At 44.8% G+C, this 12,801-nt stretch overlaps 1 protein-coding gene across 2 annotated transcripts in view; it reads left to right on the top strand.

Moving 5' to 3' along the window:
• BPGM (bisphosphoglycerate mutase) overlaps window positions 1-12,801 on the top strand; it is a 29,283-nt gene that overhangs the window by 3,103 nt on the left and 13,379 nt on the right. The window contains exons 2-3 of one of the 2 annotated variants that reach the window (XM_048828068.2): window positions 1,199-1,294; window positions 3,919-4,570. In XM_048828068.2, the coding sequence (XP_048684025.1) occupies window positions 3,970-4,570 (601 nt within the window). In that variant the 5' untranslated portion in view covers window positions 1,199-1,294; window positions 3,919-3,969. The remainder of the gene's footprint in view (window positions 1-1,198; window positions 1,295-3,918; window positions 4,571-12,801) is intronic. The other variant, XM_048828078.2, reaches the window with a different exon arrangement.

The following is a 12,801-nucleotide window of genomic DNA, read 5'->3' as shown; positions in this document are numbered from 1 at the left end:
AGGATCTTGCTCTAGAAAGCTAGAGTCATCAATTTCTTACTCAGCCCCAGGAGGTGGGGTTCAGCGGCTTGGTTTTTGGTTCTTCTTTCTCCTTCACTTCCCATATAGGGGTTTCTTAGAATTATGAATTGTTGATTGTTCCTGTGTTATATTGTTTCTACATTCTATCCCTTTCTAGTCCTGCTGCTATAACTTTGCTTCATTCCATGTTCGCTTCGGATCTCTAGTACTGTAACATCCTGCTTTGCAATCCACCTCTTTCCCTCATCCCACTACAGCTACATGACTCCCAAGATCATATTCACTTTCACTGCTCCAGCCACATCACTTCTCTTCTCAGATCCATTACTAGCTTCTATCCTTCAGCACTAAGTTCAAGCTTCTCAGATCTGATTCCCCACTCTTGTCACACTGGTTTAGTCCAGTGTAACTTCATTGGCTTCACTGTGTAGCAGAGTGGAACAACAAACCCCTCATCTGTAAGATACCGCTCCATCCTTACATCTACACCCTAATATAATTCTCTTCCTGACCCCAGTTGCTGCTTAAACTCCTCACGCTGGGCTTTGTGTCTTCTACCATGCTGCCCTCTTCACTTGGGACAGGCTCCACGTGTGTTCAACCCACTTCTTCAATGAAGTCTTTCTACATTGGCAATATCCCCTTTATTGTTCTTGTTTCCTACCTCTATCATATTCGTCTGTAAGCTCTTCAAGAGAGTGACTGTGCTGTCTAAACAAGTCTCTGAAGAGGTGGGGTTAGTGGCTTCTTGGAATATCTGGGAGGCAAGCAGATTTCTCTTTTTCTGAAGTGCCCAATCTGTATCACACACAGCTGAGAGGTGATTCCAGCCCAGGCTGATAGATTCACAGTAGCTCAGTGCAAGCATGCTAAAATAGGAGTGTGGATGTTGCGGCACTGGTGAAGGCTTGGGCTAATTACCAAAGCTCAGATCCAGGACATTGCGTGGGTCTGAACTTGGGTAGCTAGCCTGAGCTGTAACAGCCACAATGCTATTCTTTGCGCACTGTCTCAAGCGGAGCTAGTGTGATTCTGTCTGCCCGGCCTGGGAGGCACATGCCCAGCTGCCATGTAGACCTACCCAAAAAGGCAGGGTTGGTGACAGCGTTGGCATAACTATCCTTTGGTGTGGTTCCTTCCTGTGCCAAGACTCTCACTGCCTTTTTTTTTCCTGCAGATAGCTTCATATTGAGGTCATAATGTTCTTCTGACGGCAGCTCCAATCTCTGTGCCTGGGGGTTTGTGTAAGTGGAATACATTTGCAATAGTTCAGGTGAGGACAGTTACTTCCATATGTCACTCTAGGTTTTTTAGCTAATTCAGTATTGTGCTGATATTTAAGGAAACATATTTCCGCCCTTCTCCTCTAAATATAATTACAAGAATAGTGGTCCAAATCTTATAGATTATTGCACTGAAGTCCATAGTTATGCCCAAGACAAATTTACCTCTGGGTGGGTCTGTCATTTTCCCCCCCACCAGCTCTTGGTGACTTTTATTGGGCTCCCGTGGTGCCCAATTCAGAACTGATGTAAGGGGGTGCAACTTTCTTGCCTTTCTGGTCACATCAGGTCTGAATTTGGACTTGTAAATCAGTTGATCAGTTCCTGTGGATGATACAATCTTTTTTGATCTCGACAATAAATGTTCAGTATTTAGACAATGAACCTTCTATATAAACTGTGGGCTCTTTATGAGGTTATAGTGCTATAGGAACTTGCATGGTGTTTTGCTGTGGGCCGCATATTTTTAAGTCTCTGTGGGAGGAGACCACTGAAAGGAAAGTGCTTTTTGCTTTTTTTTTTTTTTTTTCCTCCAGAGGGTGAAATACTTTGTGGCATTTTTTTCTTAGAACACTGGGCTCTCAAAGAGACGGCTTAATACTGTAAGCATCTTGCTTGCAATTTATGGAGTCACAAGCTTGAATCCCATCAGGGTTGACTAAAACTTTCTACAGTACACACCTGATTTCTATGAATTTAGGGGGTGTGTGGAGTAGGACATGTTCAGATGAGATTCAGAACAAAGTTCTCCTGATTCTGCATGGAGACTAAAGATCTGTAGCCCTTTCTGTAAGAGCAGCTGTTTTACTCTGTGACCTTCATCTTTGTTTTCCCCTCCCACTTCTTTTATGTTTGCCACGTGTCCATCTGGCTTCCATTCTTTGTTGAAGACGCCTGTAGGTTTCCTGTAAAATCTGATGAGCTTAGTATCAGATTGTGGGTTACTACTGAGGAGCACCTCTCTTGGGGAAGCCTCACCTAGCACTCTCCCTGAGAGGTAGCAGGCAAGCTGCCTTCACTGGCCTGCTGGCTACCAATTGGTCAGTATCTCCTCCTGGCTCCTCTAGGCCCTCACAGCAACTAGTTTTGTTGGTAGCCCGGCCTGTGTGGGTTTTCCTTGAGCTGAGGGGTGTCTGGATGCTGATGTCTTCAGCCGGGTGCAGAGAGAGCCCGGTAGACCGCATCGCAGATGCTTTGTAAATAAGGTAAAATTGTAAGATCTTTAGGACAGGGACTGGTTTATGTATTTATTTTTTTGTTCTGTTTGTACCGCATCTAGCGCAGCGAGGTCATGGTCCATGACTGAGGCTTGTAGGTGCTATAGCAATATGAATAGTAACCAAAATGAACCGTGTAGCTGGAAGAAGTGCTTCATGGTATCATTGTGTTATGTCTGTATGCTTTGTTCCATGATGATGGTTGAGAATTCTAGCACACTGTTCAATGGGATCACACTGTTGCAGTCAGCAGCATCAAAACACTGATTCCGTTCAATAATTTAGCTCCTCTGAATAGCTGATGAAGACCTATTCTGGAAAGCTGACATTGTATTTTGTGCTGTTCAGAATGCAGTGGAATGCATGGTCCCTGGCCCACACCATTCATAATGTAAGATCAAAAATGGCTGGAGACTTTTGGGGTTCCCAGCTTGAGAGCCTTAGGGGCTGAGCACCCAAAATTCCAATCAGTGTTCATGGGAGTTGCAGATGTTCAGCACCTCTGAAAATCAGGTCCCAGGTATCTCAAGCTGGGCACCCAAAAATCTGTGGCCACTCTGGAAAATGTTAGCCTGACAGCACAATCCATCTCTCACTGCAGAGGATAGATTCCTGTTGATGAGGCAACAGATAAAAAAAAGAAAATGTGCCGTGCTTTGATAGCTTTCCTCTGGATGTTAAAAATCAATAATCCCAAATTTGCCCGGTTCTGTACAAGAAATGAAAAGGCTATGGACCCTGCATGAACATCTTGCAGTCTAATCCATGGACACAAAGTAAATGAGATTTACTTGAAAATCAAGAGGAAGGAATTACCAGAGTGTCTTCTGTGGGCTTTTTATTTTTTTTTTTAAATAATAATAAAAAATATATATAGGCTCACTAATTATGTGTGTCCTAGAATTGCCTTAATGAGGAGCTCAACTGCTGAGAATGTGCCTGGATGAGTGGGATGGGGAGGGTGTTTCATGTGTAAGGGGAGTTGTGGATAAAGTTACAGGAATGGGAGGAGAGTGAACATAGACAAGCATAATGGTCAGAATGAAGGTTGTCTGGGGAAGTGTGATGAAAAATGATCAGATAGTGCAACCTTGGGCCTATATATCTAAGGACTTGAGGGAAGTCAGCATGTCTGATCTGATTATATCTCTGCTGCTTTCATTAGTGTAACAGCGTGACCTAAGTGGGCTAAAAATTACAGGTTGGGTGGAAGAAGTGACCTCTAAGGATAGGTGGTGGTCACTTGTTATGTAGTGGGGAGGAAAGGAATACAAAGGCTAGTGATCAGCACAGAGGACACAAAAGAACTTCCTTCAGTGGACACAACGCTTAAAGTACATACAACTTAATTTTACTTTACTCTCTAGTGACCTACTCATTTTATGTCTCTTGTCTAGATGGATCATCATTAAATACTAGACTGTAAGCTGAGTGAAGCCAGAATCAAAATGACTAAGTACAAACTTGTTCTGTTAAGACACGGAGAAGGAGCCTGGAACAAAGAGAACCGCTTTTGCAGCTGGGTGGATCAGAAGCTGAGCAGCAATGGGATAAAGGAAGCTCGGAACTGTGGGAAACACCTCAAAGCGCTAGGTTTTCAGTTTGACCAGGTGTTTACATCCATCCTAAGCCGTTCTATTCAGACTGCTTGGCTGGTGTTAGAAGAGATGGGGCAAGAATGGGTTCCCACCCAAAGTTCGTGGCGTCTGAACGAACGCCACTACGGTGCACTGATAGGTCTCAACAGAGCAGAAATGGCTCTGAACCATGGTGAAGAGCAAGTGAAAATATGGAGAAGAAGCTATGATGTTACTCCACCTCCCATAACTGAATCTCATCCCTACTACAAAGAGATCTATGATGATCGCAGATATAAATGCTGTGATGTGTCGCAGGACAAACTCCCAATGGCTGAAAGCTTAAAAGAAGTTCTGGAGAGACTCCTTCCTTATTGGAATGAAAAGATAGCACCAGAACTGAAAAGCGGCAAAGTGATCCTTATATCTGCTCATGGAAACAGCACGAGGGCACTGCTCAAGCATCTGGAAGGTAAAGATCTTCACACTTTCTGCTTTAGTGGTTACAGTACCCAGACTTCTGTTTGTTCAAAAAATTATCTTATATGCTGATCCAACCCTTTCTTGCATTAACTACATAGAGCCAGTTTTGCCACACCTGCAACAGTACACGGACTTTAATGGCAAGCAGCATTTGATCCCAATGATGGTTCCCTAACGTAATGTAAGAGCTTTAACAGCTGTGGTGTCGAAGGACAAAATAATAGGTTGGACTCTCGAACAAAAATCAGATGGGAGGAAGGCGGTGCCACACAATTAGTCTGCTTTACTTCTTCATCTTTTAAAAGATTAGATTTACACCAGTGTAAAAAAGATGAGAGTAACCAATCCAGCTTCAGTGGAATTAATAGACACCAGTGTGACCAAGATCAGAATCTGGCCCTGTTTTTGTTTTTCCCCTCTGTTCCCTATTTTACTGTGATAATTGACACAAACAGATTTTATATTCTGTTTTTCTACTCACCATATCATTAAAGTGCCTGGCTAGAAGTGTGAGGGGAATACTTACCGGTTACTGTGATGTATATCTTCTTTTAAGAGTAAGTGCTCGTGAATACATTACTGATAAGTCAGTGTTGCATTGACATACTGTGTCAGGAAGATGCTTGTTAAAACATTCATCTATACATATATTATACTTTCCCAGTGAACAGCTAAACTTATATTCCTGGACCTTGCAAAGGTTTGCTGATTCCTTTAGGGGCTGAGGGGGTGTGAGTTGAGATAGACCAGGGCCAATTTTGGGATAGGCCTTTTTAGACAGACATGAGTCCAAGTTAGGTCCTCCATAAATTAGCACAATCCACCTTCCAGTTATTCAGTTATGAATGTAGGTCCTGGTCACAGTATGGCTTTTTTAACCATGATTTTGTAATCTGCTAGAGGTACAGTCCCCTCTGCTGGTTGCAAGTAGATAGAAGTGCTGTGTAACACTGGCTTGTATCATCAAACCCATGTTTGTGCATCTGCACCTACTGCACTGCCCACATCATTTTCTTTCTGGGACAGTCTGGGCAAGTATTGTCTCACCAAAGTGAGCAGAGAACATACACCTAGAGTGGTATCCAGAGAGCAGGCAGTGTGTTCTGGAATGTCCTGCTTCCCAGGGCTGGGAAGAAGATTGCTAAACCAGTTATACTCGCATGGTATGGATGCCTTGGGCCTACAAAAAAAGTGCACTGAATCAGTTACAGGAAAACAGCCATGTGCCAGCCAAGCCTACTGGCAAGGGCGATACACGGCTAGCTGAGCACAGCTCCTGCATAACTTTTAACCATATTGTGTGTAGATACAAACCATGTTCAGAGCCAGCTATGTCAGACTAGCCCTACAGACTATATAATGAGTTTGTAACCAGAGTCTCTCCTGCACCGAGATCTGCTTGATGTAGGTGTGGAAGGAGAGTTATAGCTGGTTACAGCTCCCTGATTCTGAAGCTGCAGCTGTCCAATTCTCAGCATAAGTTAGAGTAGCCTATCGACTGATCTAAGCATAAATCAGCTGTGTATGGTCCCTAAGGAACCGTATGTAATACAGCAGAGAAATAACACAGCCGAGCAGAGTTGCATCCCTCTGACCACACCCTTTCTTTTCAGATTGAATACTCTATACTTGAGCAAAACTCCCATTGAAGTTAAACATGGCCATGGAGGAGGCCTTACCCTCTGAGGTGCTGACCCTTTCCTGGAAGGTGTTGAGCCCCTTGCTCCCACTGGCTGGAGTCCTGCCTGAGTAGATCCTGATTCTGCTGTCTCTTAAGTTGCAGATGAATTTGTGTGGCCCAACACTTTTGAGTGGCCACTGACTTTTTGGGTGACCCACTTGGGATATCTTGCACCTGACTCTTTTCAGAGGTTCCAGACACCTGCAGTTCCCATTAACTCAGCTGGAGTTGTGGGTTCATGGCTTGTCTGAGAATCAGGCTCACGATGTCTGAACCTGATATTAAAAATCTGTGGCCACTTCTGAATGTTTTGGTTATATTGACTACTTTATCTTTTGAGACTACAGCTGAACATACCTTGATTTAAGCCAAGAGGCTTTGAACGGAAGTAAGTACTAACAGATTTTCCTTTCTTAGGTTAAGACAGGTAAAATAATACATGGTTAATCATTTCAGAGAAACTTTCAGCAAAAGATTTTACTAAGAGGTTTCACTGACTCCTTTCAAAAACATCTTTGAAACACAGCTGCTTCTAAATCCAGGCCAAGTAGTTCCTTGGACATGAACATTGCCCTCATTATGGTTAATTAAAACAAAGCTTGAAAGGCTTAGGCTTGCTAACCACATTACCCCCAAAAAAAAAAAAAAGCTTTGGAGCAACAGACTTTCCTGCTTAACAAGGCTTTGATTGTGTGTTCGGTGCTAGGAATGGATTTAAGCAGGATGTGTTGAAATGCATGAAAGATCTGTTATGATTTCCATGGAAGATTGGTTTTTAAAAAACAAAAACAGCCAAGCAATTCTGCTGAAAACAATATTTAACACAGATTGGGATACACACACTCTGTGTGCATTTGGAGGTGAAATGAACCCCTGCAAAGAGAGATTATTAGTGTTTAAGTGGTACATAGTTCCTTGGCACAGGAGCGAATTTCACCCTAGCTACACTGTTTAAAAACTCTCATTTCTACAGAATCAATTCTTCAATAACTACTTCAGACACCGTTTCATCCTCAGTGCAATTCTCCTGAAGTCAGTGAAGGGTAAATATGGCTCTGTGGTTTGTGTGATCCTGTCCATTAATGCAAAGTGGGGTATAAAATTGTCCTCTTTAGGAGCACGTGCTGTTTGTGCCCTGTTCAGATGATCTGTGATGGTGGTAGATGTCTTTAGAACTACTTAAGGGAGATTTCCCGATGCTCAAAGTGCAGCGAGGTGTCTGGCTCCTATTGAATGTCAATAAGTCTTGGGTGTCCAACTTCTATTTATGTCTTTGAAAATTCCCTTAAGTTTCTTTTTCCCTCTCTGTTTTGTGCTTGCTGGTTAAAGCCTCTTGCAGCACCCTGGCTGCCTGTGACTCTGTATATCTACATTGTGTTTTTGAGAGGAGGAGGAGGAGGAGGAAATAAAAATAGAAATTAATGAAAAGGACATACAACATGACCAGATAACATGTGTTTAGTTAAAGGCCAGAGGTGGTGAGGCTAAGATTTAGTAGCACTACAGCAATCTGACTTCAAAGGCTGGATTTCCTTCACTGCTTAAGTGTGAAGGTGGGGTGCACACAGGAGATCCTTTGTGGAAGTATTTAAGAGGAATCTGTTGCATTTTTCCTGATAACTGGGGCTTCAGACTTTGAGGACTTTCTATGAGAGCCCCACCATGGAAACGCTCCCAGGTGAAGTGCTTACTGTGAGTAGTCCTAAAGTATATTTTCAAGGGGACAACTTGCAGAGGGGCTTCTGGAAAAGAGGGGCTTCTGGAAAAGAGACCCAGCTGTTGGCTTTGCTGTGCAAGCCTTACATAAGGAACCTTCTACATCCCTTCCCAGCCGACACTCTTTCCTCCCTGTGGGCCCAGAGAGTGCTCCTTCTGGATACAGGTACTGCAGGAGTAGCTGAGTTTCCCTTCCATGTGGATGAGAGGGGACAGCCACATACGCTTCTGGGAGGCACTGTTCTCTGTTTGGCTCCCCACTGAAATGCAGCCTCCTCTGGGGTAAAACCCAGTTGCTGTTTAACAGTGCTGTGCAGTCGTCAGGACAGGCAATGAAGAAAAAAATACTGTATCCTGTTGAAACTGCAGGCATGGCACAAAGCAGGCTGGGTTGCTCACTATCAGACTGGGCCAGGAAACTCAAGCTCTTGGGATGGGCTGTCAGCAGCAGAGGACAGCACCTTACCAGAGTCTGAAGCAGTGCTTCTCAATTGGCAGGCAGGGAGTGTAGCACCTTCCTTTGTTTTCTTCTGTGCTCAGGACATTATGCTAATGGAGCTGAAATGTACATACAGGAAGGGCACATGTGCAGGGAATGATCTGTGTGTGAACCCTGGTGTGACCGAGTGCTGGAGGCTAACAAGTGAGCCAACCCTCTGATCACTTGGGGTATGTCTACACAGCAAAGAAAAACCCAGGGCTGGCCCATGCCAGCCAACTCAGGCTTACAGGACTCGGGGACGGTTCCATTGCTGTGTAGACTTCTGGGCTCAGGCTGGAGCCTGGGCTCTAGGACTTGTCAGGGTGGGAGGGTCTCGGAGCTTGGGCTTCAGCCTAAACCCAGAAGTCTACACAGCAACGGAATAGCCTCGCAGCTTGAGCGCCATGAGCCTGCATTTGCTGGCATGGGCTAGTGGTGGATTTTTCTTTGCTGTGTAGCTGTACCCCTAGGCACCAATAAGTTCCTCTGGAGAAGGCTGATTGGGGAATGTGATTAATTAGCTGATCAGTCTGGGGACTGATGAACCAATTAGCCATCAGCTGAGTGGGAGGTGGAGGGAGATATACGGAGTTCTCCTAACCCAGTCGCTCTGAGATTCCAAGGGAAGAAATCTGTTTCTCTAGCTCTATGGGAAAGGGTGAGAAACCACTGTAAAAACTTTCCTGCACAAGATTGTATTCAGGTTGGTGGTGAGAAAATAATGTGGAGGTGCTATGCACTGGAGAGTCTGAGTGGTTTCTGGGCAGCAGAGGGTGAGAACAGAGCATGCCTTCTTACACTTGTGTTGGCAATAAGTCTCATGGACTTATTTGGCTGGGGTGTCTTCTTTTCTGTACCTGAACTCCCAGGCTTGGCAATATTGCCAGATGCTAGCTGTGGATTGCTATGTTGGGCTGTGCTGTGTCAATGCTCTGGGTCCCTCCATGGCTAGCTTGTAATTAATGTTGTTGTTAGTCAATGGCAGATTTCAGACTGCTTAAAGTTTGGCCTTCAGGAGGAAAATTTTATGGAGGCAGAATGTAGTTCTCTTAAACAGGATTTTTCCAGGACATTGGCTTAACGCCCCACCATGTGCTAGTACTATGGATGGGTTCTTTGACCATCACACGTGGTCAAGGTATCAATGTCCCGGTCCATCTGAAAGATAGCACTGCCATCCTAGCACAATGACGGGACATGTCTTCCCTCCAAGCCTATACAAAAACAAATCTTCTGGGTGAGGGGAGTGAGACCTATTTCTGTTACTTCTGGGGGAATTCTGCACCACTGCACATGCACAGAATTTATGTCCTCTGCAGATTTCTTTGCTTCCCTGAAGAAAAATGACTTTCTGACAGAGAAGCCACAAGAGTGGTCATGTGACCCTTCCCAGCAGTATGTTTCGGGTGCCCAGGGAAACTGGCAGAGAAGTAAATCACTGTTGGGCAGGATTGGGGAAGACCTGGCTGTTGGCTCCTACCCTGCGCTGGGCTCAGCTGCTAGTCCCGGCTGGGCTGGGAAGGGTGGAACTTCCTCTTCCCCTGAATGGCATGCAGGGCTGTGTCAGACCAATGCCAGATTTCTCCTCTGGCTCTAGGAAGCTCTGCAAACTCTCTTCCTCCCCCCCCCCCCCAAGCTTCCTACACCCATCACTCCTCAGCTGTAGTGGGAGGGATCCCTGTACAGGGAGCTGCTCCCCAATCCTCCAGACCCTTGTACCCAGGCCATCCTGACAAGCCTTACTCCCCCCTGACAAGCCCCACTTCCCCAGCATCTGGACCTTCCCCTCCCATCCAGAACCCCCTGATGAGTTCTATCAACCCAACCCCTCCCACTGAACCCCAACCTCCTTCAGCTGGACCACCCTTCAAAGTCCCATTACAGTTGCACCCAGATCCCCTCCACACCCAGAGCCACCTGCACCCGCACTGAGCCACCTGCACCCAGATTGCCCCACACAGAACCCTTTCAGCCCACAACTGGATCCTTCCACACTAAACCCCTCCAAACTTGTTTCCTGCCTTGCTGAGCCTGCCTGCTCACACCTGGTGCACCTGGCACAGAGGGGCAGGGCCCTGGGGTGTTTCTGGGGCAGGCCCGGTCCTTGTGCTGGGTCGGGTTTGGGTGCAGCCTCACTGCTGAGTCTGTGCCCTGGGAGTGGGGGCAAAGCTGCACAGTGATCTCCCACCTCTGTGCAGCCAGTGGCCATTGCTCCCCAATGCCATGCTGGAGCCTCCATGTTTATTTGACAAAATTTGCAGAATTTTAAAATCTCATGTGCAGCATTTTTAATTTTTTGGCACAGAATGCCCTCAGGAGTGTTCTATAACTTGCTACATTAATATAAATATGTCCTTCATTTTGCCTCCTCAATTTCACTAAAGCAATTTGCATACCATAAAGATTAGTGGCCAGACTCTGCTGTTATAACTATTTAAATCTAGACTTTTTAATGGAGTTCTCTGTGTAATGAGATCCAGGTCTGTCCCCCTACATACTGCCAACAGGAATAATATATTGAAGCCTCATTTAATAATCTAAACATCCTTGGTCAAATTCTGCACTAGCCATTAATGGGGATGCAACTGTGTGAAGCTGTCAGGGAATTGGATTAGTACTGTGCAAAATACTGTACATTCTCTCTGAAGAATCATGTCCCATAGATGCAGTTTGGGTGCAAGGACTGCTTAATTGGGGCAGATATTTGGTGTGCTTGTTATGTTTTGTTTTGCTGTGACCATAGAGATGGAAGGAAAGTCCATTGAACAGTAAGACAATGACCTCATAGTGGTTTTGAAATACGTAGGTTGCTTATTAAAAGCAGGTGAGACAAGCTGGACTGACTCTTGAAAATGAGTCACTTTTGGATGGCCGGAAATCCCGTGCAATCAATGCCCATCTAAAATATTTTCCTAAACAGAAATGTTTCAGAGCAGTAATTTGTATGAGTTACCCATTAAACAAAAGTTTATTCCAGTAGTGATTTCTGTTTATCCAGCAAGTGCTGTGTCCTTGTTCCCTTGCAGAGTGAACCTCAGATGCCCCAATTAGACAACCTTGTGCTGTCAGTGATGTAAACTTTGTAAAGGGGCTGGAGCAGAGGCTGGAATCTGGCTCCAAGTGTGTCCTTAAGCCTGCAGGGTGACGTGTACTGCAAGGGGGTAAATCTCTTATAGGAATAAACCTCAAACAAAGGTTTATTTCTAGAACATTGTAGAAGGATAATAGCGTAAGAAACCTTTCACACTTGTGCGGTCTGGTGGGTTTCAGTGGATCAAATTTGGTAGCATAAATAAATGTGCTTGGAAATTAGCTCTGATACAACATTTCAATAACTTTAGACCTTCTCGCTCCAAAGTGCTTTATGAAGTAGGGATCACTTACTTCACCTGCTCCTGAAATGGGTGCTGAAATGCTGCCATCATTGAGGTGGATGGTGGTGCCTGTTTAATAGCATACAAAACCATCACACAACACTATGGGACAGGAATTAGAGAATAGAATGCCCACTTGAAATTTCAGGAGGAATTTTAGGTAGGCAGAATGCAATTATCTAGGTTGGACTCTCCCCAAGACACAAGTGCTGTGCTGTAGGATTACAAGTAGGGATGTAAATACCATTTAAAAAGTTAACCGTTTAAGCGATAAATTTAAAAAAAAATGGTTAACTGATTAAAGGGCTGGCTGACGTTGCTTGGACTGGCTGGCGCGGGGGTTAACAGTTAAGGTGGGTTAACTGGTAAGACTAATGCTTACCAGTTAACATTTTACATCCCTAATTTGCAAGTGACCATGAGTAGGCAAAATCTTACTCTTAAGACTCCTGAAAGACCACACCCCCACTAACATTGTGCTGGGACACTGGCTTGGTATTAACTCTGAGGAATGAGTCCTACCTACTGAATCATAAGTATTACTTCCTGCAGCACCTAGGTATTCTTGGAGGGCTGGTGTTCAACTGCTGACCTTATCTCACCCTGTTTAGATGGGGAGAGATGATGGGATCTCAACATGGACTGGTATGGATGCAGAAGTGCAGTAAAAGGTCACTTGGCTTGTGTTACTGTGTGTAAAGTAACTGGATAGCAGCTTTCCCTGACACTTATGCTAGTCAGAGTGGCATGTTTCCAGTGTCTTGATTTCTGTTCAGTGTCTTATCAGCCTGGCTGGCTGGAAGGCCTCTTGGATTTTAACTGTGCAGTTTTCAGCATTTAACTGAAATGGGTGCCCAATGTGCTTAATAAATATCTTACTTTCTGAGTAAAGGGTTCCCATGTGCAAATACTCGCATTGTGCTATAAGTAAGGCAGCAGCTGTGAAGCACCTCTCTTGGATTTCTTCC

This window comes from Caretta caretta, chromosome 1 (genome assembly GCF_965140235.1).
Source record: "Caretta caretta isolate rCarCar2 chromosome 1, rCarCar1.hap1, whole genome shotgun sequence".
In the NCBI taxonomy this organism is placed as follows: Eukaryota; Metazoa; Chordata; order Testudines; family Cheloniidae; genus Caretta; species Caretta caretta.
The sequence above is the reverse complement of the archived record's forward strand: the minus strand, read 5'-3'. Positions and strand labels throughout refer to the sequence as shown.